The sequence below is a fragment of the Physcomitrium patens genome, chromosome 6 (genome assembly GCF_059467195.1).
Source record: "Physcomitrium patens ecotype Gransden chromosome 6, ASM5946719v1, whole genome shotgun sequence".
In the NCBI taxonomy this organism is placed as follows: domain Eukaryota; kingdom Viridiplantae; phylum Streptophyta; class Bryopsida; order Funariales; family Funariaceae; genus Physcomitrium; species Physcomitrium patens.
The window spans coordinates 6,064,657-6,089,392 of record NC_143415.1 but is presented as its reverse complement, the minus strand read 5'-3'; the positions used below and the strand labels follow the sequence as shown (position 1 = coordinate 6,089,392).

General features: G+C 39.3%; 1 protein-coding gene across 1 annotated transcript; it reads right to left on the bottom strand.

The window, feature by feature from the left end:
- Positions 1-20,420: 20,420 nt before the first annotated feature.
- On the bottom strand, positions 20,421-23,735 carry LOC149989120 (tubulin beta chain-like). Its single transcript, XM_090251059.1, has 4 exons — positions 23,099-23,735; positions 22,679-22,948; positions 21,868-22,535; positions 20,421-20,767 (listed from the first exon to the last, which is right to left on the bottom strand). The coding sequence occupies exons 1-3, from the start codon at positions 23,490-23,492 to the stop codon at positions 21,868-21,870; spliced, it is 1,332 nt and encodes a 443-aa protein (XP_090107185.1). The 5' UTR covers positions 23,493-23,735; the 3' UTR covers positions 20,421-20,767.
- Positions 23,736-24,736: the final 1,001 nt, after the last annotated feature.

The window sequence follows — 24,736 nt, the reverse complement described above, 5'->3', positions numbered from 1 at the left end:
TTTGTCTTATCAATGCTCAAGCGGTCTTTCAACATATGATGAATGACATTTTTCGAGAGCATCTTGACGATTTTATTGTCATCTATTTAGATGATATTTTGATATTCTCCAAAAACGAGGAAGAGCATGAAAAGCACGTTCATTTGGTCTTGGAGAAACTACGCGAGCGAGGACTATATGCCAAGTTGGAGAAGTATTTATTTTACCAAATGGAGATGGAGTTTTTGGGCTTCGTTGTGACTACAAAAGGCTTGAAGATGGACCTCAAGAAGGTAGAAGCAATCGTGTCCTGGGAGGTTCTAAAGATGGTTAGAGACGTACAATGCTTTCTTGATTTTGCCAACTTCTATTGGATCTTCATCAAAAATTATTCTCAAGTTGCTGCTCCTCTGACTCGGTTGACATGCAAGGATAAGCTAGAATGGAGACTTCTAGCGGAGAAGGCGTTTCAAGCCCTGAAGACTGCATTTACTATGGCTCCAATTTTGGTACATCCAGACTTTACAAAGTCCTTTTATTTAGAAATTGATACTTCGGATTTTGCTTTAGGAGCTGTACTTTCACAAATGGGAGAAGACAAGAAGCTCCATCTGATTGCATTCTATTCTCGAAAGATCTCTGCTGCTGAAATCAATTATGAGATCCATGATAAGAAACTTCTTGCTATAGTGGATTCTTTCCAAGAATGGCATCACTTTCTTGAAGGAGCTGTACACCCAGTGATCGTATATACAGATCACAAGAATTTGGAGTATTTCATGTCGGCTCGAGTTCTAAATTGACGTTAAGCTCGATAGAGTATGTCGCTATCTGGGTTCGATTTTGTTATCACTTATTGACCTGAAAAGCAGCAAGGACTATCTGATGCCTTATCGAGGAGATCGTATCTTGTATCAAAGGCTAGAGAAGTAGCGTTTGATCAACAATGTACGACGTTATTGAAGCCAGAGCAATTTCGGCTTTGTGCTACTATTGTGCCAATTGATGCTGACTTCCTGAATCAGGTACATGCCGTAACCATTGAAGATTCAGTAGCCATTGATATCAAGCAGCGTGCCAATGACGACAAGTTCAAGGTGGAGGGAGATCCTTTATACTTTGAGGAGTGGTTGTATATTCCAAAAAGACCAGTATGACTCCGAGTTCTTTAATCTCGCCATGATTTTCCAGCTGCGGGATATTTTGGATTCAACAAGACCTTAGAACTTATTTCTCAAGATTTTTGGTGGCCCCAAATGTGGAAGGATGTGAAAGATTTTGTCCTCTCCTACGACATCTGTTCAAGATCCAAGAATCCTCGGCATCACCTTTATGGATTCCTACAGCCATTGCCGATTCTACATCGACCATGGTCTTCAGTTTCCATGGACTTTATCATGGACCTGCCATCATCGAACTCATTTGACAGCATCTATGTTGTGGTAGATCGGCTTACAAAGATGGCGCACTTTGTCCTTTGCAAAAAGACATCATCCAGTGAAGTCACAACAAGGCTCTTTCTGGATAATGTGTATCGATATCATGGACTACCAGATGATATTGTATCAGATCGAGGAACCCAGTTCGTATCAAAGTTTTGGAGATCTCTCTTTGAGATACTGAAGGTGGATATCAAGCTTTCTTCGGCTTTTCATCCTCAAACTGACGGCCAAATGGAACGGTGTCATGTTATAACACGTCTATATGATGAAAATATAAATGAAGAAGACTTATTAATATTTAGTCACCTTGGGTGTTAAAAGCGGTGGCCAATTCCAGTGCAAATACTGAGAGGCTAGGTTCAGTCACCCCATTAGTTAGCCAAGGCATACTCACCAGTAACGGAATGCTCCGTTCGATTCCAATAACGAGAGTCAGCAGAAAGAAAAAGGACCAATTCAACGACGGGTGAGCCTAGTTTGAAGAGCCAATTGGATCCAATTTCAGAAGACCTCGAATCCAGATCCTATTACGGGCCTCTTATCCAATATGAGACCTGATTTGGTCGGGCAACCCAATGTGGTCCGATTACGGGCTTTGATTTTGTTTCAGGTTGTTCTGATTCTTTATACCGTTCGGAGAACATCCTTTTGGTAAAAAGATCTCTTAAAGGTGAAAATGGGGAGGAGAAAGCTCCGTCAGCTGTTCCAATTCGAGAAATCCAAGGCGGAAGAATAGAATCTTCTCAGGGTTAAAGGGGAGGATAGGTTAAGAAATGAGGAGGGGAGAATCAAGGTTTTAAGGATCGGAGAGCTAGCTTCACACTCGAAAAGACAGAGAATTGGGGGTTTTTTTATTTTTTCTTCATAGGATTTTGGGAAGATTGAGGCAATCGTTGCTGAAAGTTAGTGATATATTGGTGAACTGGATTTTCCGTAAGAGAGAAAAAGGCTAGTACTCTTGATTGTTGTTGGAATGGGGGATACTTCTATGGTTGAAATTCAGAGTTGTCTAGAAGGTTGAGTATGTTGAATGCATGCATGGTTGTATTAATCTGATTGTACGGATAGAAGATATCTGCCAACAGTTTAAAGAGGTTTTGGGAGTTGAAAAATTGGAGTTTGTTTAGGATTTCTATAATAACTGGGGACCTATCAACAAGGATAAGAGGAATATCGACGAGCAGCCGAGGAACATCGGTGCGGATTGCAGCATAGCCTCACAATCTGTAAGCAGGGTTGAACCGAAACTTCTTGAGCATTTGAAAGGGCTTGCAGAGACACTAGCGATAGATGTTTCACAACAAGTCGGAAGGGCAGATTGAGGATCACAGCTTGCCGAAGTTCACAGTCTAGGATTAAGGTAATTAACGATAAAGATAAAATAAAAAACATAAAATAAATAAAATAAAATAAAAATAACAAAAGAGATTGAAGTTATATAGGGTCTCTAGGCATTTTTTATTGGAATTAAGCTTTTACATTACAATCTGATATAGATTGTATTTGGGTAGTCAAGAACCCGATAGACTGCTTGAGTACTAGCGAAATACCATACTACCTCCTACAGCCAGACACCTGACACATTCTCAAGCAAGTTAGCACGTAATATGACAACGGGTGAACCAAGTCTTGGAACAATACTTATGATGCAGCATCAACTATCAACAAGATGATTAGACTGCATATCTATCGCTAGCCAAGTTTGCATGTAACAACACCCTCCATGCGTCGACTCAATACACACCATTCTTTTTTAACTATGGATATCATTCGAAGCTTGATTTATTGAGTCCGTCAACAAATAACAATCCAACAGTTGAAGGATTTGTGAAACAACTATCAGAGCTTCAAAATACATTGAAGCTTCAATTACAATCCGCTCAAGAATCCTACAAGGCGTCTACAGATAGATTTCAGAATCAAGCACCTACTTTCAAAATTGGAGATAAAGCATGGCTTCTTCGATGGAATATCAAGACCAAGCAACCATGTGATAAGTTGGACTATCGAAGATTGGGACCATTTATCATCCAGAAGCAAATCAATCCAGTGGCATACCGTCTGGAATTACCGGTTTCTATGAAGGTACATCTAGTCTTTCATGTTTCTCTGTTGCAGTCTTATTGAGAGTTGTCTTTTCTTGGAAGAGTACAATGTCCGCCACCTAGTATTGAGATCGAGAACCATGAGGAATACAAGGTTGAAAAGGTGCTGGATTCACGGCAAAGGTGGGGCAAATTGGAGTATCTTGTTCATTGGAGCGGCTATGACATTAATGAGTGAACGTGGAAGCCAGCTGAAAATCTTGCCAATGCGTCACAAAAGATACAGGAATTTTATCAACAACATCCTCATAAATCTAAGCCGGTTCAATGATAGCTTCCTTCTAAAGCTTGCTCACCCAAGAATATAAGAAAGGAAGAAAGCATCACCAAAATTTGCAGTTGATGTAGTTATTTTCTCCAAGATAAAGTAGAATTTTTTCAGTAGCCATAGTTTGGTCTTCTGATATGAATAGCCAAGAGATAGATACTATGCCAATCAGATTATCTCAACCAACTAGCTCACGAAGGCGACCCCAAGATGAAGAACCGCCTACACCACGACGACGACGGAGGATACCGAGTAATCAATCACTGGTGATTATATTTGAGTTCGAGCCTGCTTATGATGGTCAGCCAGAAGGAGTGTTTGCAGGACAATTTCACAATGAGGACACGGAAGTTCATGCTTGGTCAGAAGTTGAAGGAGTGGGCCACTACCTTTGACTTCAAGAGCCGATGAACCACTTGCCTCATGAACAACAGTTAGAATTCATAGCAGACGTTATGCGATAGATCTTCATTTTCTTGCATTGGTATTTATTAACAACAACATTGCTTCTCAGAGACCTTGAAGCTAAAGGAGGGGGTGATATTAGGGACATAGTCCTTAGAAACTTCTAGAGACAAGTTTCTAGAACCTTCTAGAAGCAAGTCTCTATAATCTTCTAGAAGCTTCTTAGTTGGTAGAAGATGTTAGGGACATAGTCCTTAGAACCTTCTAGAGATAAGTTTCTAGAACCTTCTAGAAGCAAGTCTCTGAAACCTTCTAGAAGCTTCCTAGTTGGTAGAAGTTGCTTGAGGAGCTTCTTAAATAGGAGTATATATTGGAATCAAGGCTGAAGAGTTCTTCAGTCTCGACAACACATCTCTTGGAGCTCTAGCTCACCTCTCTGGTGTTAGGGACATATTCCTTAGAACTTTCTAGAGAAAAGTTTCTAGAACCTTCTAGAAAATAAGCCTCTGGAACCTTCTAGAAGAGAAGTTTCTAGAAGCTTCTAGAAAGGAATCCCTTGGAACTTTCTAGAAGCTTCCTAATTAATAGAAGTAGCTCGAGAAGTTTCTAGAACCTTTTAGAAAGGAAGCCTCTGGAACCTTCTAGAAGCTTCCTAGTTAATAGAAGTAGCTCGAGAAGCTTCCTAAGTAGGAGTATATATAGGAATCGAGGATGAAGAGTTCTTCAGTCTCGACAACACATCTCTTGGAGTTCTAGCTCACCTTTCTGGTGTTGTTCTTGTATTCATCTGTTTAATCTAGTTCTGCCACTTCTTCTTAAACTTCTTGTTAGATTTCAAGTCTGTATTTTGTGTCCATGATAGTTTGTCGAGACTACACTAACTTGAGATATCAGAGCTAGTTCTTTCTTAGTAGAGTGTGGATTACCCCTCTACTTGAAGGTATACTAGCATTTTTTAGAGGTTGCGGATTACCCTCCTCTAAACTGATACTTCTTCTGTTACAATATTGGAGTCTTATTCTTCTTGGAGAGAGTGGATTACCCCTCTTCTTGAAATTCTTAAGACGTTTTATAGGTTGTGGATTACCCTCCTATAAACCAATATTGCCTCTTATAGGGTCATTTTTGTCCTTCTTTTAGAATGGCCGGAGGTCAAGACATTAGTATGACAAAAAGTTCGGAGTCTAAGTTAGATGCTATTATGAATGCCCTCGCTACGTTATCACAAAGAACTGCAGAGATTGAAGGAATGGTGGCAAGGCTTCATAGTGATGGAGTATCTGGGATAGCACAATCTAAACTACACCAGCCTCAAATTTCGGCACTTGGAGAAACAACTTTACCTCAGGTTTGACAAGAACCACTAGTTCTATAACATAAGGAGCCTCGAGTTAGCCTTCCAGATAAGTTTGATGGAATACGTTCCAAGTTTCGAGGATTCGTCAATCAAATCAGTTTGATAACAGTTTTACAGTCCAAACGATATCTAACAGAGGAGTCACGTGTTGGACTTGTTGGAACCTTACTTACGGGACAAGCTCTATCATGGTTTGCTCCTTTGTTTGAGAAACGATCATCCATATTAAACAACTTCGAAACCTTTTTGGAAGCATTTGCGGAAGCATTTGGTGAACATGATAAGGTTCGATGGGCTACAACAAAGATCCGGTCGCTACGACAAGGGATGCGTTCTACATCAATCTATGCTTCGGATTTCAGGCAATTAGTATGCGACATCAATTGAGATGAAGAAGCGTTGATGAGTCAATTCTATTGGGGTTTAAGAGATGATGTGAAGGATTTGCTGTTAACTCTTCCTGATCCACGAACGCTCAATGAAGCCATTAGCCAAGCTGTGAAGTGCGATAATCACCTATTCCAACGTCGCCAAGACCAACGCTCAAGACAACATACAATTTGCCATGCTCCAACTATGTCGGCAAGCGATGTGAATTCGGATTCAGAGGTGGAAGACATGCAAATTGATGCGGTACGTATCAAATCTCTTACTATAGAAGAAAAAAAGCGACGTATGGAGGAAAATTTATGCTTGTATTGTGGTGGAGAAGGCCACAAAGTCAAAAACTGCCCCAAAAAGTAAAATCGAGGCATAGTCAAGACTAGGGGAGTATTTGTTCAGGAAAACGAGGATGCCCAGCCACAGTAGGAACCGTGCGGCTGGACAATGAAATATCCCAACAACAATCAGGTTCCTTTCTTTCTACCCAACCTGCACTTTGTTTTACAATCCCTCTGTTTATCGGCCCTCAAAAACTGAGAACCTTAGCACTACTAGACTTAGGAGCATCTGCTTATTTTTTAGACGGAGAATTTGCAAAGCGTCATAAGATCCCTTTAGTACAAAAATCAAAACCTGTTCATGTTGAGGTCATAGATGGGCGACCTTTATTGTCTAGTAGCATCACCCATGAATCAAAACCTATAGAAGTAACGTTTAAAGACTATAGTAGTCATATTATTTTTAATATTATTAGAACCCCATCAAATCCTAATTTTCTTGGTCTTTCTTGGTTGAAAAAATATAATCCATTGATAGATTGGAGGTTGCGGAAGATGACTTTTCCCACAAAACCACCCAAGAAAAAACCTAGTAAAAAACCTCGAAAAAAGAAATCCTTATTCATTGGAGCAAGAGCGTTTATAAGATCATCTAAGGAAGGCACTCCATTTGTCATTTATGCGGCTCCAACTACCGAGGAGAAGATCTCAACAGCAAGTATACCGAAGCAATATAAAGATTTTGAAGACATGTTTCAAAAAAAGAACGCCGACATACTACCGGAACACCGACCATATGATTGTACCATAGACTTGCAAGGAGCACAACCACCTTTTGGTCCAATCTACAATCTATCGCAAACGGAGTTGGTAGAGTTACGAAAGTACATCGACAAAAATCTAGCCAAGAACTTCATTCGTCATTCAAAATCATCAGCTGGAGCACCCATCTTATTTGTGAAGAAAAAAGATGGATCATTACGGATGTGTGTGGACTATCGAGGCTTCAACAAGGTAACAAAGAAAAATCATTACCCATTACCCTTGATTTCTAGTCTCTTAGAACAACTTGGACGTGCGAAGATCTTTACAAAAATTGATCTAAGGGGAGCTTATAATCTCATACGAATCAAGGAAGGAGATGAGTGGAAGACAACATTCCGTACAAGGTATGGTCATTTCGAATATAATGTCATGCCTTTTGGTCTTACCAATGCTCCAGCGGTTTTCTAACATATGATGAATGACATCTTTCGAGAACACCTCGACGATTTTGTTGTCATCTACTTGGACGATATTCTAATATTCTCTAAAAACAAGGAAGAGCATGAGGAGCATGTTCGTTTGGTCTTGGAGAAACTACACAAGCGAGGACTATATGCCAAATTAGAAAAGTGTTTATTTCACCAGACGGAGATGGAATTTTTGGGATTCATTGCGACTACAGAAGGTTTGAAGATGGACCCCAAGAAAGTAGAAGCAATCATGTCTTGGGAGGTTCCGAAGACTGTTAGAGACGTACAATGCTTTCTTGGTTTTGCTAACTTCTATCGGATCTTCATCAAGAATTATTCTCAAGTTGCTGCTCCTCTCACTCGATTAACATGCAAGGATAAGTTGGAATGGGGACCTTTGGCGGAGAAGGCGTTTCAAGATTTGAAGATAGCATTTACTATGGCTCCAATTTTGGTACATCCAGACTTTACAAAGGCCTTCTATTTAGAAACTGATGCTTCAGATTTTACTTTGGGAGCTGTGCTTTCACAAATGAGTGAAGATAAGAAGCTCCATCCAGTTGCATTCTATTCTCAGAAGTTCTCTGCTGCTGAAATCAATTATGAGATCCAAGATAAGGAACTTCTTGCTATAGTGGATTCTTTCGAAGAATGGTGTCACTTTCTTGAAGGAGCTGCACATCCAGTAACCGTATATATGGATCACAAGAATTTAGAGTATTTCATGACGGCTCGAGTTTTAAATCGACGTCAAGCTCGGTGGAATATGTCGCTATCTAGATTCGATTTTGTTATCACTTATCGACCAAGAAGGCAGCAAGGACTATCTGATGCTTTATCAAGGAGATCGTATCTTGCGCCAAAGGCTAGAGAAGCAGCGTTTGATCAACAATGTACAACGTTATTGAAGCCAGAGAGATTTCAACTTTGTGCTACTATTGTATCATTTGATGCTGACTTCCTAAACCAGGTACGTGCTATGACCATTAAAGATTCAGTAGCCATTGATATCAAGCAATGTACCAATGACGACAAGTTCAAGGTGGAGGGAGATCTTTTATACTTTGAAGAGCGATTGTACATTCCAAAAGGACTAGCACGACTCCAAGTTCTTCAATCTCGCCATGATTTTCCAGCTGCGGGACATTTTGGATTCAACAAGACCTTGGAGCTTATTTCTCGAGATTTTTGGTGGCCCCAAATGTGGAAGGATGTGAAAGATTTTTTCCTCTCTTGTGACATTTGTTCAAGATCTAAGAATCCTCGGCATCGCCCTTATGGACTTCTACAGCCATTGCCAATTCCACGTCGACCATGGTCTTCAATTTCTATGGACTTCATCACGGACTTGCCATCATCAAACTCATTTGACAGCATCTTTGTCATGGTAGATCGGCTTACGAAGATGGCACACTTTGTTCCTTATAAGAAGACATCGTCCAGTGAAGTCACAACAAGACTCTTTCTCGATAATGTGTATCGATATCATGGACTACCAGATGATATCATATCAGATCGAGGTATCCAGTTCGTGTCAAAGTTTTGGAGATCTCTCTTTGGGATATTGAAGGTGGATATCAAGCTTTCTTCAGCTTTTCATCCTCAAACTGATGGCCAAACGGAACGGGTGAACCAAGTCTTGGAGCAGTACTTACGATGCAGCATCAACTATCAGTAAGACGATTGGACGGCATATCTACCGCTAGCCGAGTTTGCATATAACAACACCCTCCATGCGTCGACTCAACAAACACCATTCTTTTCCAACTATGGGTATCATCCGAAGCTTGATTTATTGAGTCCGTCAACAAATAACAATCCAGTAGCTGAAGGATTTGCGAAGCAACTATCAGAGCTTCAAACTATGTTGAAGCTTCAATTACAATCCGCTCAAGAATCCTATAAGACGTCTGCAGATAGATTTCGGAATCCAGCACCTACTTTCAAAGTTGGAGACAAAGCCTGGCTTCTTCGACAAAATATCAAGACCAAGCGACCATGTGATAAGTTGGACTATCGAAGATTGGGACCATTTATCATCCAGAAGCAAATTAATCCAGTGGCATACCGGCTAGAGTTACCGGCTTCTATGAAGGTACATCCAGTCTTTCATGTTTCTCTGTTGGAACCTTATCGAGAGTCATCTTTTCCTGGAAGAGTGCAATGTCCGCCACCTAGTATTGAAATCGAGAACCACGAAGAATACGAGGTTGAAAAGGTATTGGATTCACGGCGAAGGTGGAAAAAGTTAGAATATCTTGTTCATTGGTGTGGCTATGACATTAATGAGCGAACGTGGGAGCCAGCTAAAAATCTTGCGAATGCGCCACAAAAGGTACAAGAGTTTCATGAACGACATCCCGATAAACCTAAATCAATTTGATGATAGCTTCTTTTTGAAGCTTAATCTCTCAACAATATAAGAAAAGGGGAGAGCACCAGCAAAATTCATAGTTGATGTAGTTATTTTCTCCAAGATAGATCGTAGTTTGGTCTTTTGATATGGATAGCCAAGAGATAGATACTATGCCAGTCAGAGTATCGCAATCGAGTAGCTCATGAAGGCGACCCCGAGATGAAGAACTACATGTACCACGACGACGACGGAGGATACCGAGTAACCGATCACTGGTGATCGTATTTGAGATCGAGCCTGCTTACGATGGTCAACCAGAAGGCGTGTTTGCAGGATTATTTCACAATGAAGACATGGAAGTTCATGCTTGGTCAGAAGTCGAAGGCGTGGGCCACTACCGTTGGCTTCAAGGATCGATGAACCACTTGTCTCGTGAACAACAGTTGGAGTTCATAGTAGAAGTTATGCGACAGATCTTCATTTTCTTGCGTTGGTACTGATCAACAACATTGCTTCTCAGAGACCTTGAAGCTAAAGGAGGGGGTGATGTTAGAGACATATTCCTTAGAACTTTCTAGAGAGAAGTTTCTAGAACCTTCTAGAAAATAAGCCTCTGGAACCTTCTAGAAGAGAAGTTTTTAGAAGCTTCTAGAAAGGAATCCCCTGGAACTTTTTAGAAGCTTCCTAGTTAATAGAAGTAGTTCGAGAAGTTTCCAGAACCTTCTAGAAAGGAAGCCTCTGGAACCTTCTAGAGCTTTCTAGTTAATAGAAGTAGCTCGAGAAGCTTCCTAAGTAGGAGTATATATAGGGATCGAGGATGAAGAGTTCTTCAGTCTCAACAACACATCTCTTGGAGTTCTAGCTCACCTTTCTGGTGTTGTTCTTGTACTCATCTGTTTAATCTAATTCTGCCACTTCTTCTTGAACTTCTTGTTAGATTTCAGGTCTGTATTTTGTGTCCGTGACATCTGGTGTTGTTCTTATCTGATTAATCTAGTTCTTGTCAGTTCTTCTTGAACTTCTTGTTAGATCTCGAGTCTATATTTGTGTATCCATGACATCCAGATTTACGTCTAATACAGATGTAACCGATTCTCATTAATGCGCGTTGTGAATTGAGTTTCCAAAAAATCTTCCAATTGAACGAAACCATTAAGAAAACCTGCCACCACCCGATATGGCCCATGCCATCGTACTTGAAATTTACCAAAAAAGTTGTTAAAGTGGCTATCATAAAGGAACACCAGATCATTGGGCATAAAATATTTCGGCCATAACTTACTATCATAATAACTCTTTCTACAATGCTGTGTAACTTCCATGATCAAGAAAGCCATAGCACTAGCTTCATCTAATTTCTCCAATTGGACTAACCTATATTGAAGAGATTCTCTGTCTCCCAGACATTCATCCACACAATTCGTAAACTTTGGACTTCCAATTCAATTGGTAGAATTATCTCTTGATCATATATCAATTGAAATAGAGTTACTTTCATAGTAGTTACTTTATACGTAGTACGGTATGCACATAAAGCTGCAAACAATTTAGTGTCCTAATTGATTCCCGCTCTTAAAATAGTCTTTGTAAAAATCTTACATAGGATACCATTTGTCTTTTCGATATGCCCATTGGCTAGTGGATGATAAGGTGTAGTTTTGCGGTACTTGATCTCATACTTCGCTGTTAATGCTTCAATTGTGGCATTAATAAAATTTTTGCCACGATCATTAACCAATTCTTTCAGACAGCCAAAACGAGTGATAATGTTCTCGTATAAAAATATTACTATGGTATAAGTAATATCAATTTTTGTTTCCATGGCCTCCGTCCATTTGGAGACATAATCAATGGCTACTAGAATATAATATTTATGTCCATTTTGAGAGGAAGGTGGAATTGGTCCAACAAAGTCAATACCCCATTTTTCGAATGGTGCCTGTGCCAAAATTGGTACCAATGGCATTCCAAAAGTTCCAATAGGGTGACCAATTCGTTGACAAGGCTCACAACGATGAACATATTGGTGTGCATCTAAAAACATTGTTGGCCACCAATATCCAGCCATTAAAGCCTTACCTGGTGATAAACGTAGATAATCTTGAAATGCTTGTAACATTATCCGTTGAAAAGTAACTGGGGCATTACATAATCCAAATGGCATTACTTTATAGGCAAATGTGTCCCAATCTGTAGTAAATGTAATCTTCAATTCGTCTTCTTCGGCAATTTTAATTTGATTATATCCCAAAAATCCATCCAAAAATGAGTAACATTCATGTCCGACCACTACGTCCAAAATATTATCTGTAAATGGTAACGAAAAATAATCCTTCTTAGTAGCTATATTTAACTTTCAAAAATCTTGACATATCTTGACTTTTCCATTCTTCTTCAGTACCATCACAATTGACGACATCCATAAACTATGCGAAACAGGATAAATAAAATCCACGTCGAGAAGTTTATCCAATTCCTCTTTCACTAAAAGTGAATATATTGGATTAAGTCGGTGTTGTCTTTGACGAACTAGCATAACACCCTCCTCTAAAATAATGTGGTGTTGACACACGTCGACTGAAATCTTTTTCAAATTCGCATACGACCACGCAAAGGTAGATTTGTGATGGACAAAAAAATGTTTCCAAGTATCTAATTTTGTACCTATAATACTGGCATATATTTTAATTAGCTGTGGCATTTCGTTGGTGCCCAGGTTAATGGATTGATACATAGGATCTTCAACAACCTCTGATTTAATTGTCTTCTCCTGATCTGAATATCTTGTATTATTCGACATATGAGAACCACCCAAATTTGGTTCCAATGTGCTGACTCTATTGACTGCGAGATTGTTCATCTATTCGACAATAGCATGATCCAAGTTAGTCGCATCTTCCTGATGCAGTAAATATTCACCGGGACCTCCACATTGGTAGACTCCTACCTTTACCGTTGAAGTGTTTTGTCCTATCCCAAATTGCGGTGAACCTATAGCATCGGCATCTTTCTCAATCGATTGACTCTCATTGTTCGATATAAATTCTAATTCTGGTAATTGAGATTCTCCATGATATTGTACCGGGTACATCTGTAGAATAATCTGGTCTCGGCCTTTTTCAATTGTCAATGTACCTCAGCCCCAATCGTTCTTAGCTTTGGCTTGATAAAGCGAAGGTCTGCCCAATAAAATGAGATATGATAATGTAGAACTCTGTAATCAGAATACAATATAATCAATTTTGTATGTCAATCCTACAATTATAATGGCAATATTACGTAAGATTTCCATTGGCTTTACCCGACTATGATCTACCATTTGCAAGACCAATGTCATAGGTAGCAATTGCTTTAGATCCAAGTCCTCTATTGTATCCGCGTTCATTAAATTCACACTAGAGCCACCATCGACTTGTACCCCTTGAATTAAAATGCCATCGATTGATACATTGATTGTTGGTGCTCCCGGATCTGGGTTTAAGTTAACTCCATGAATTTCTTTAGTACGAGATCTTCATCGTATTAGCGCTGAATTCAATATAGATCGACATTTTGGTGCTACAGCCAAAAGTTGCTTCATTGTAATTGAAGGCTGAATAACATCCAAATCCTTCAGAATGTCGTAGGATTCCATATTGAAAGTAATTCCCAATACTCTTTTGCGTTTCATTGGTTTCGATTTTACTCCATTCGGCAGCAATTCCTTCTTAGTAATTGAAATTGTCGTTGATAACTTCACCAATTTTTCTACTACTAAAGGTTCCTTTAATGCATAAGATCTTTTATTAGATTGTACAGGTATTGGTAATTGATCAATTGAGATCATTCTTGATAGTCCCAACAAATTGGCACGTGGAACCGAATTGGGTTCCTCAGTCTGTTGAGGTCTCAATATTGGAATACGTCCCAATACTGATATTGATTCGTTTAGTCCCATGGACGGTGCTACTTGCTCTCTTGTGATTGGTTCATCTAGGTCCTGAATTGGATTCTTGTCTTTTTTTTGGCCTCTGGTAAGCATTGCGTTCACCACCTCAATATGATGTTCTGGTGAGTCTCGTTGAATAGGACCTTTGTCCTCCGTCGATTGGCTTGTTTGCATTTGCTGGTCCCGATTATTATAATTAAAGGACGTATTGCACTGTTAATAAGTATGACCAGACTGCTTACAATTTCCACATATTAGAGCATAGTCATCATTGGCCCTTAGATTAGGACATTCACTCACATAATGTCCGATTTGTCTGCAATGATAGCAACAAAGTGGTCTCCTACTAACTCCTTCAGGGATATTGGGTGTCTCTATTGGTATATAATGGCTAGGTCTGTTCCATATCGGATGAGTAAAGGATCCTAGTTGATCCATTGTTACTGTAGACTCTAGCATTCACTTCATCATGGATAGATATTGATGGTATCTTGGTTGGTTCATCGCCAATCCATGAGTATTGGATACACCTTCTTAGTGAAATTTAGAGTTTAAGAAATTAGAATAATTTTTGTTTTGTTTATTCGCTCAATTTCCATTCTAGCCAAACCTATTATTTGTTTGTACTTGATTGACATCCCAAAAAGTTGATTGAGTCATTATTTGGTTACTGAGTTGTTGTTGCTTCCATAAATTCTAACAGTTGGTGATAATATGCTTCCCCCACAAAAGGTACATTATACAATCATTTGGGGTAGTGAAGGACATTTTGTTACTAAATGACCTTGCCCCTTACAATTGCTGCACTAAACATTGGGATGCATATTAGTTGGTTTATACCTTTTTTCTTTATCCTTGGTCAGATTCACAGCCAATTCATCTATTTTTTTCATCAATGTTAACAGCAATGACTCATTGGGATCCCTTGATACCAATGCATTTGGCAATTTCTTCGTAGATATTAGTTTTTGATATGCGAAATAAGGCACATAACAGTGTGATGATGATGGTGGTACATCTTGCAATGGAACGACATTCACTATTCCCTGTGGAATTGTACCATAATCATTCCTTCTCAGATAACTTTTTGATGCATCATTCCAATTTGTCATTTGATAACCTCCTTGAGATGGAATCATCGTGGCTCCAACTGTTAAGTTCTAGTCATAGTGACATTCCTCCCATACTTTTGCTTACTCAAGAGATGATGCAATGGTGGTTGATTGGGCCTCTTTTACAAACATCTTCAATTCTAGTGGATGTAGTCCATTAACCAATATGGACAACACAAACGATTCTGGCATTTGGTTATTTGGCCATTTTTGAAGTATATCTGTTATACGACCATAATATGACTGTACCACTTCCCTTGGTACCATTTTGCTGTTCATTAATTTTTCTCTAAGACGTTCTTCAAAACCAATTGGTCGAAAATGGGCTAAAAATGCATTTTTCAATGCCTCCCAATTGATAAATTGTTCTACATGTTGCTTGTTATACCACTCAAATGTTGTGTCTTTTAATGTCGCTGGCAGCCATCTTAACCAAATATCTTCAGTTCTGCCATTATTGGCTACACACATCGTCAAGAATTGAGACAAATGTTGATCTGGATCCGCACTTGGCAAACTCCAAAAAGTAAGTAATGGCGTAACGCTAGTCGTTCAATCGCCCATTGCACTCATTTGAACTGCAATCGAAACTGCTGGTCCTTCGGACGCCATTAAAGATGTCGGTGTTTTACTCAATTCTTTATTAAAATATAAACTGTCTCCCGTAAAAATCTTTTTCGGACTTCCAAGCCTTCCCAATTGACTATTATTATCCCCAAATAATTTTACTGGTTGAATATGAGGTGAAAATGATAGGTTTTGGTATACTCTGAATTGGTCTTTATTGGCAAGTGATTTGTGTCGATCTTCAGAACTAGTCTTGTTAGAATTGGACGTATCTCCAATTGGAAAAATACCCAATGGAGTACCTAATTCCTCTGTGCCTTCCTTGCTTTCCATTAACGGCTTCGAGAGGTATGCTGGACTATTAGCAGCGCTCCCCGCGAGTGCTCTTGGTAATTTCTTTAACAGTATGTACTTCTGAAATATTAGAGGTTGATCATCTTCTGGGTATGATCGAATATGCCGACAAGCATGCAACCATGGCTTAATCCAACTTTTTTGATGCTTCTTTTTTAATTTGCGATCTTGCTCGTTACACAACAAATTTCTTGTTAGCGATCTCTCTGTTCTTTTCTTTGATTGCTTTATTCTCTTTGTTGTTAAAGAAAGGATTTTGGAATCATCAACCTGTCTTGATGTCATTTTCCATGCTTACCCTTATCTTCTACTTTTATCTTCATAAATTATTATAGATGAAATTAATTAAGTTATTATATACTATTTATAGCTTAAAATTAATTTCTATATGTAATGATTTACTTTGATGATAAATCACTCTCATTTATTAACAATTCTTCATGGATACTACAATAATATATCCCACATGTATTCAAAGATATCAAATAAAATACCTCCCACTTCATAAACCCTATTCCATTCTCAAGTTACAACATCCAATAGTTGAATACTAAAAAAAATAGTATTTATACTAAGCATATTGGCATTTATACTTCATTAGTGCATTCAAATCCTAAGAGCCTAGTTGTCTAGGATTTTAGATATCAATGCATCCTTAGGCTTTTAATCGAATCTATTTAAAAAATTTCATTCTCTTTTCTTAAAAATAAATATATTCAAAGCTTAGAATAGATAAAAGATATATATAATCCATTTAAATATTAGAATCATGGTTTCAATTGTAGAATGCATAACTAATAAGTTTTTTTTTTCATACACTTACAGTATATACACTAAGTATCTTTAAAAAAAAAAATGAGAAATTGCATATATATTTAAAAAAATAATTAAAATAATGAATTCATTTTGTAACTAACTTCTACAAATTTTAACAATATAATAAGAAAAAAATAAATTTAAAATATAAATATAATAATGAAAATTATGACTATTTCTAATACAAAAATTTATCATTCATCAATACTTAAAATTTATAACAATATCCCAAAAGAAAATATATATATAAAAAAAAAGTTATTAAAAAAATTCCACACCTATTCTAATCCATATGTCCAACAAACAGCCATTACATTCTAGACCTGTAAATATATCACAAAATTTAGACAATTACATTTCTAAATGTGATAGAATATTACATTAAGTAATATTCTATACTTCAAATCATGCTAGAATAAGAAAAAATAATTTAGGTCCATGAACAAGTCGCTATTAACAATAATCTATGAAGATTTTAAAGCCATTGAAGATCATATTGTTTGTTTTCAAGATCAAGCAAGTATCCTTTGGTTTATTTTATTTTTAGGATCAAGATTAAGTTCCAAAATTATTTTTTAAAAAAGAGATGTAATCAAGAATTTGTAAAGTTTACATTACTAAGGAATCAAACAAATATTTTGTTACTTGTAAGAAACAAAATATTTGATATTACAATATAGAAGAAAAGAAACAAGTTTATAACTTGTAGGTTATAATGATGCAGATGGAGTAGATTGTATAGAGATGCACCATTCAGTAGGAGGTTATGCATTTATATTTGGCGGGACAATTATCACTTGATTAAATAAGAAGCAATATTTAGTTTTTATTTTGTCAATAGAAGTAGAGTATATAGCTTTGACTATTGCAACAAAAGATGCTTTGTGGCTTTGTAAAGTACTTAAGAATATGACATTCTTAAGTCAAAAAATATTCTTATTTATGAGGATAACCAGAATGTTATTACTATTGCCAAGATTCCAGCACACCTTGGTCGTATAAACCATTGGGATACAAAACATCATTTTATTAAGTAATGTATCAAGAAAGGATAGATTAATTTGGAATATTGTTCTATAGAGTAGATGGCCATAGACATCTTCACAAAATCTTTTTTTAGAGATAAGTTTCTAGCTTTTAGGAATATATTAGGTCTTATTTCAGTAAAGAATCAAGTCCCACTTCCAAAGGAAGAATGATGAATATTCCATATTATATATACCAAAAGTTGTGACTTATCCAATTCTTAATTAAAATATTAGAAGTATCTTTTTCTTGGCTCCCAACATATTTTTTTTGCAACAAATATTGTCCATCATGTTTTCATAATACACCATGTTTTTGTAATAATTTTATTAGATTTTATTAACAATCTTGTTTTCAATGCTTATTATAGTGTTTTAAGATCTCAGACCAAAATATGAGTTATGTAGAATCATTATAGATTTCTAATAAGAGAGAAGGTTCTACAATTAAATTGGCTTGTGCATCAAGTTGTTGCAATGTTTTAGACAAGATTCTTAAAAAAACTCCTGGTTTGAATTCACATGTGTATGTGCCATGGACCAAATAAAGAAGCTTGTATTCTTGGTATCATTGAAAATTTAGTAGCCACTATCAAACATGGAGATCATCTTTATCCATCATGATTTTTATTTTGTGCCTAATTTGTATTTGTAAGAGATCATATTAAAATATCCTATAGTATATAATAGTAAACAAATCATTTCTCATTTTACAAATCCCAATTGTCCATCCAAGAAGTATCATCTAGCAAAAGTATTCTAATAAAGAGATAATTTATCCAAGCATAACAGGATCAATTTATCATCAGTGCATCCATATATTTGGAGCTCTATACTGCATGCATTACTCTATAATTTTTGGATATCAATACCATTTTGACAACTCATTGGAATTTTAGTTCCTTTAAAGAATAATTTCTTTTAATTTGTTGAACATATCACTAATCAGATAGTTATTCAATTGACATCAAGATAGCAAATGCTAGATATGAAATGCAAGAGAGGTTTTGTTATATGCTAGTACAAACAAGTCCAACAACATAAGGTCAATTAAAGATTTAAGAACAATGACATGCTATAGACAAGAAAGATACTCATATTACCTCACTAAATTTAGAAGCACAACTCAAGCTTGAATTAAGAAGGTATATTATTTTAAAATTAAATAATCTTTAGCAAATTATATCAAAAAAATATGATGGTAGCAGACACAATCAAACTTGGAATAGAATAGTGTTTAGCTTAAGGCCATATATTTTCAAAATATATACAAAAAATTAAAAAAATTATTACTAAAATAGTATGTATGTTATTAATTTTAGATACTTTAAAAACTTCTATCCCTTCCTTGCCTGTTATTCCAAGAGCTTAGATGACAAGTTAGAAATGCACAGCTCACATTCTTGATGCATTAATATTTATTCCAATATCAAGAATATAAATTTCTAGTATAAATGTCAACACAACATTTGTATAATGCTAATGTTGTCCTATTTGTGGACTTCAAATTTCTTGATGCTTCTCATCTTGTTTGCATTAGAGTCCATAAATAAGTGATTGTTAACAATGATCTACTAAGATTTTCAAAGCTATTGAAGATCATGTTGTTTGTTTCCAAGATCAAGCAAGTATCCTTTGGTTTATTCCTTTTTAGAATCAAGATTAAGTTGCTAAATCGTTTTGTGAAAGAAAGACGTAATCAAGAATTTGTAAAGTTTTGAGGTAAAATTAATATTATACAACTAGATTATAGTTGGCATAAACAAAAAACAATACCATGTTTTTTTCTTGAAATTTTATATGTTGATATTATAATTAAACAACTAAATTATTTTATTATTAACTCCAATCAATTCTTAAATTTAGATGGTGTAAATTTTATGCTAATAAAATTCTATTATATATTTAAAAGATGGTAAATAAGAACATTTTAACAATATGCATATTGGAAAGGTATTTTGTAAGTTTGTTTGGCTTGATCCAATAATAATGAATGATTACAATTATTAAATAGATTCCTTTACCAAATTTCTTACAATGTAATGTGGCTACTAAGTCAAAATCAATAAAAACATTTAAATGAGAATATATTACAACATATTAATAAAACTTGTTCCATGTTTCATTAAAAAAAAAAAAACTTAGAACGTTACAACAAATACATGTATATATATAAATACATATACATGTTGAAAGTTTACTTGTTTTATTTATATTCTTATATTGTCTTTTCTATTCATGTTTAGACATCATTGTTTATTCAAAATTACAACACTTCACCAAAGCATTGAATTAACCATACATCAATCAATATGCAAAACATTTCTTAGATAGTTGAACATTAGGAACACTTTAGGAGGTACAACTTCCAGTTCTGGCTTTTCTAAGGAATTTGAACAAATACAGTATTCAACTTTGGAACTAGTAAGAGACCACACTCTAATCCAAAAGTAATTTTGGACCATTGTTTTGATTTTGCAAATTGCTTCCATGGAAATTATCCACCTGACAAGAACAAAAAAGTTATGGAAGACTGAAATTCACTGTAATCTATGATGATGTTCTTGGCCACATTAAATAATATAGAACCCAATATCATAAAATATTCTTAAAACAAATTGATCCAAAATTGATCAAAAACTGGACCACACTGAAGAGTGCTTAAGTTATTAAAAAATTAGACCAAAAAGACTTAGAAGCGTAACCAAGTTATTAAAAAATTAAACCAAAAAGACAAATTAGTGTGCTCAAGTCTAAAACAAAACCAAAACGCAACAAAAGCCATCCGTTCATGATTTCACGAAGGGTATATCACTTTTAGGAAGGATTCACTTAATTCAACCACTGATAATAAACAGCAGGCTTAGACTAAGTTCTTTCTAATTGTGTCTCAGTAAGCTATTTGAATTGCAATGATAATTCGTGGAGAGTAGGGCACACAGTCGTCACGAAGCTGGCGTAGTTGTGAAGGTGACTTTCAGATTTCATGGGGCTGTTCGTCTTGTTTAACATGGCGTCCATGGACGAGTTGCCAATGACGATGATTGGCTATAATTTCAGTGCCAAATGCTGCTGGTGACGGTCGTTTCAGAGATCTGGCAAGTTCCCTTCGGATTGCTAGCCTCCAGCATGCTGAATGGGTTGCTGAATATCTACCTGTTCGTAAAAAAGAGACACAGTCTCAGCGATTCGATCAGTTGGAAGGTAACCTTTCAACGAAATACAAGTTAAACACTCGACTGGGACTTGTCGCTCAAACCAACACTCGAATACCACAAAAGTATGCCACTACACCCCAGGACTACCGAGTCGAAATCTTCTCCGCAGCAGAACCATAACGACACCGCACTTGCCAGAACCACCAAAACCTATATCCATTCAACCCTTCCAGCAACAAAAAGCTCTTCGGAATACAGCTGCCCCATCCAAGGTTTGACTGAAACCACAACCACGTAAAACCAAAAGAAACTGCAGCCGGGCAGCTGGACAGCTCAATCCAAACCAATACTCAACACTCATCCTCTTACTCGATCCCCGACATTCCCAAACCCCAATGCAAATCATGACTGTTCCTCATCCAACGCTCCACCGACGCAATCCATTTCCCATCACCTTCGTCGTCAAGTTCCACAAAAAAAAAAAAAAAAAAAAAAAAAAAAAACACGCCGAGATGAACACCACCACTGCTCTCAAAAACAGCCCCCACAAAGCGCGACAAACTACCACAAACCATGACTGTGCACGCAACGAAGGTGTCAGGCCCAATTTAGTGATTCCTCATTCGACCAGGGAGGGAATGATCTACAAAACAAACATTGCAGCTAAAAATAGCACTCCTGCAAACAATTCTAGCCCCTTCACCGCCCATCCACAACACACCCACACCGTACCCCACCACTCCTACAACCCCATATCCAACAAAACAGCGTCGGGGACTGTTGCAATCCAAGCCGCGTGCATAACAAACCCACCACCACATAACATCCAGAAGAAACGACGCCAGTTGCTCTATGTACCTACCCGAACACCAAAGTGCACGCCCTGACAACTCCCCATCCAAACACTGCACCTTGGTCGCACCCAAATTCATCCACTCACACCTTCACCGTCTCAGTGTACACAAGAACACACGTTCTCATTTCCAAACGTAGCTACACCTCTCAGCCTCCAGCCAATCACCCGCACCTCTATAGCGCACCCACCCACAAACACACCATCCCCGTATCCTAACCCGACCCCTCCTACTCCAATCCTACCTAAGCCTCCTCCAGATCCTCCTCGTACTCTCCCTCCTCCTCTGCGCTCGCGTCCTGGTACTGCTGGTACTCCGACACCAAGTCGTTCATGTTGCTCTCCGCCTCCGTAAACTCCATCTCGTCCATCCCCTCCCCCGTGTACCAATGCAAAAACGCCTTCCTCCTGAACATCGCCGTGAACTGCTCGCTCACTCGCCTGAACATCTCCTGGATCGACGTCGAGTTCCCGATGAACGTCGACGACATCTTCAGCCCCGTCGGCGGAATGTCGCACACCGACGACTTCACGTTGTTCGGAATCCACTCCACGAAGTACGACGAGTTCTTGTTCTGCACGTTGATCATCTGCTCGTCCACCTCCTTCGTCGACATCTTCCCCCGGAACATCGCCGACGCCGTCAGGTACCTCCCGTGCCGCGGGTCCGCCGCGCACATCATGTTCTTCGCGTCCCACATTTGCTGCGTCAGCTCCGGAACCGTCAGCGACCTGTACTGCTGCGACCCCCTCGACGTCAGCGGCGCGAATCCCACCATGAAAAAGTGCAGCCGCGGAAACGGAATCAGGTTCACCGCCAACTTCCGAAGATCCGAGTTCAGCTGACCCGGGAAACGCAGGCAGCACGTAATGCCGCTCATCGTCGCAGAGATCAAGTGGTTCAAGTCCCCGACTGCAAAACACACCCCCCCCCCTCGTTCAGTAAAACCATCACCAATGTGCTCACAATGTACAACCCCGCTCCACCTATACTCCCAACCCTGTCTTCGCCCCTCTCTCCCCGACCGCAAGACCACCAAAACGATCGCCACTTACAAGACGGGGTGATCAGCTTCAAAGTCCTGAAACAGATGTCGTACAGCGCCTCGTTATCCAACACCATGCACTCGTCCGCATTCTCCACCAGCTGATGCACCGACAGCGTTGCGTTGTATGGCTCCACCACCGTGTCCGACACCTTCGGCGACGGGAACACCGAAAACGTCAGCATCATCCTGTCCGGGTACTCCTCGCGGATCTTCGATATCAACAGTGTCCCCATTCCCGATCCTGTCCCTCCTCCCAAACTGTGGCACACCTGGAAACCTGCACACCCACATCCCCCACCGCATCAGCACCCACACAAACAAACACACCCTTCCCATCTATGCGTTTCTACTCGCCGTTTCCCTCCCAACCTCACCCACTGCCCATCTCCCCTCCTCCATCAACGCCGACACACTAATCCACCCGTACCTTGCAAGCAGTCGCAGCTCTCAGCCTCCTTCCGCACCACATCCAACACCGAGTCGATCAACTCCGCTCCCTCCGTGTAATGCCCCTTCGCCCAGTTGTTCCCCGCTCCCGTCTGCCCAAACACAAAGTTGTCCGGCCGGAATATCTGCCCATACGGGCCCGACCGCACGCTGTCCATCGTCCCAGGCTCCAAATCCATCAGCACTCCGCGGGGCACGTACCGACCTCCGCTCGCCTCGTTGTAGTACACATTGATCCGCTCCAGCTGCAAATCCGACACGCCCTGGTACGTCCCCGTCGGGTCGATGCCATGCTCCTCGCACACCACCTCCCAGAACTTGGCTCCGATCTGGTTCCCGCACTGTCCTCCCTGAATGTGCAGGATCTCTCTCATCTTGATCGACTCACTGCTCGATGCCCACTACTCGGACCACCCCAGGTACACGCGCGTCTAGACAATCACGAGAAGAGCAGCGGAGAGATGCGCCGATCGCACACCGAGATGGTGGGGAGCGACTGAGGGGGAGGGGATCAAACCCGAGTGGAGGAGGAGATGAAGATGAAGAAGAAAAGGGCAATGGCATCATCATCCCCTGGGAACAGGGGGGGGGGGGGGATGAAACGCACTGCGGGTCGGGGGTGCGCGAGCGAAAGTGATAAACAACCCCCCCGCTCCCTCCGGATTAGGGCTTTCCGCCAATGTCATTCCATGTGCCCCCGCCGTCCGTCCGATCGCCCATCCCACGGTGCCCAGAGGCGCCAGGGCAGCGCTGAGTGCCCCTTGGGAGCGGGTTCCACTGCGTGCCGAATTCCAAATGCGTGCCAGTGTTGATTCCCGCGCACTGCTGACATCGCCGTCGGATGTGCCGCGGACCTGTTGCTGTTGCTGCGCGGGCTGGCCATCGTCCCAGTGGCCCCGCCCCCGTCTTCCAGTTACACTGAATGCTCCCCGCCATCCTACCTCTCTTCCATCCCGTCGCCGCTGCGATGTTGTTGTTTCTGTTTATTGCGCGGCCTTTAATGATACGAATCCAGTGAGCAGGGTCTGTCCATTCTTGTTTGGATGGGAGGGGGTTGTGGGCTCCCCGCGAGCAGTAAGTTAGTAGTTCTCAAGCACGAGCAATGTAGCAGCAGCTCCTGGTTGTGTTCATCTATATTCGGGCTGCCGTTGTTGGGGGCTTTTTGGACTTTTAGGCAGCGTCCTTTATGGTACATATTACGACGTGGAATTTTGCCGAGGGACTTTGGCGACCTTGTGGAGAGGGGAGCACCACCAGCAAGGGCGGAACACGCAGAGGTTGTCTCCCCTCGTTCATGTGATGCAAATCAATTTGTTCGAGTATTGTTACTGCAGTCAGTGACTACCCTTTTCATAATTCATTTTTAGAATACTGTTGCTGAAATTGTTCCAAAAACAATGGCACTTGTCCACAACTTTTCTTTTTTGGATCATTGGAAGTTGGGATTGGATTAAAAGCGTTTTCTACATAATGTTGCCATTCTTGGATTGAATTTATAATAGCAAAAAGTTTTATTTATTTATTTGTTTTGGATTTTCTTGTTAAGCTTGGATATTAAGAATTGTCTTGAACAAAAAAGGAACATGATGAAGTTTATCATTTATGTCCAATTGTGATA

Bases quoted from the DNA above. Each gene is read 5' to 3' on its own strand.
- LOC149989120 (XM_090251059.1), bottom strand. From the start codon at position 23,492: ATGAGAGAGATCCTGCACATTCAGGGAGGACAGTGCGGGAACCAGATC. The intron at 22,949-23,098 runs GTACGGGTGGAT...GTGGGTGTGCAG, and splicing joins GAGCTGCGACTGCTTGCAAG to GTTTCCAGGTGTGCCACAGT. The intron at 22,536-22,678 runs GTAAGTGGCGAT...TGTGTTTTGCAG, and splicing joins GAAGCTGATCACCCCGTCTT to TCGGGGACTTGAACCACTTG.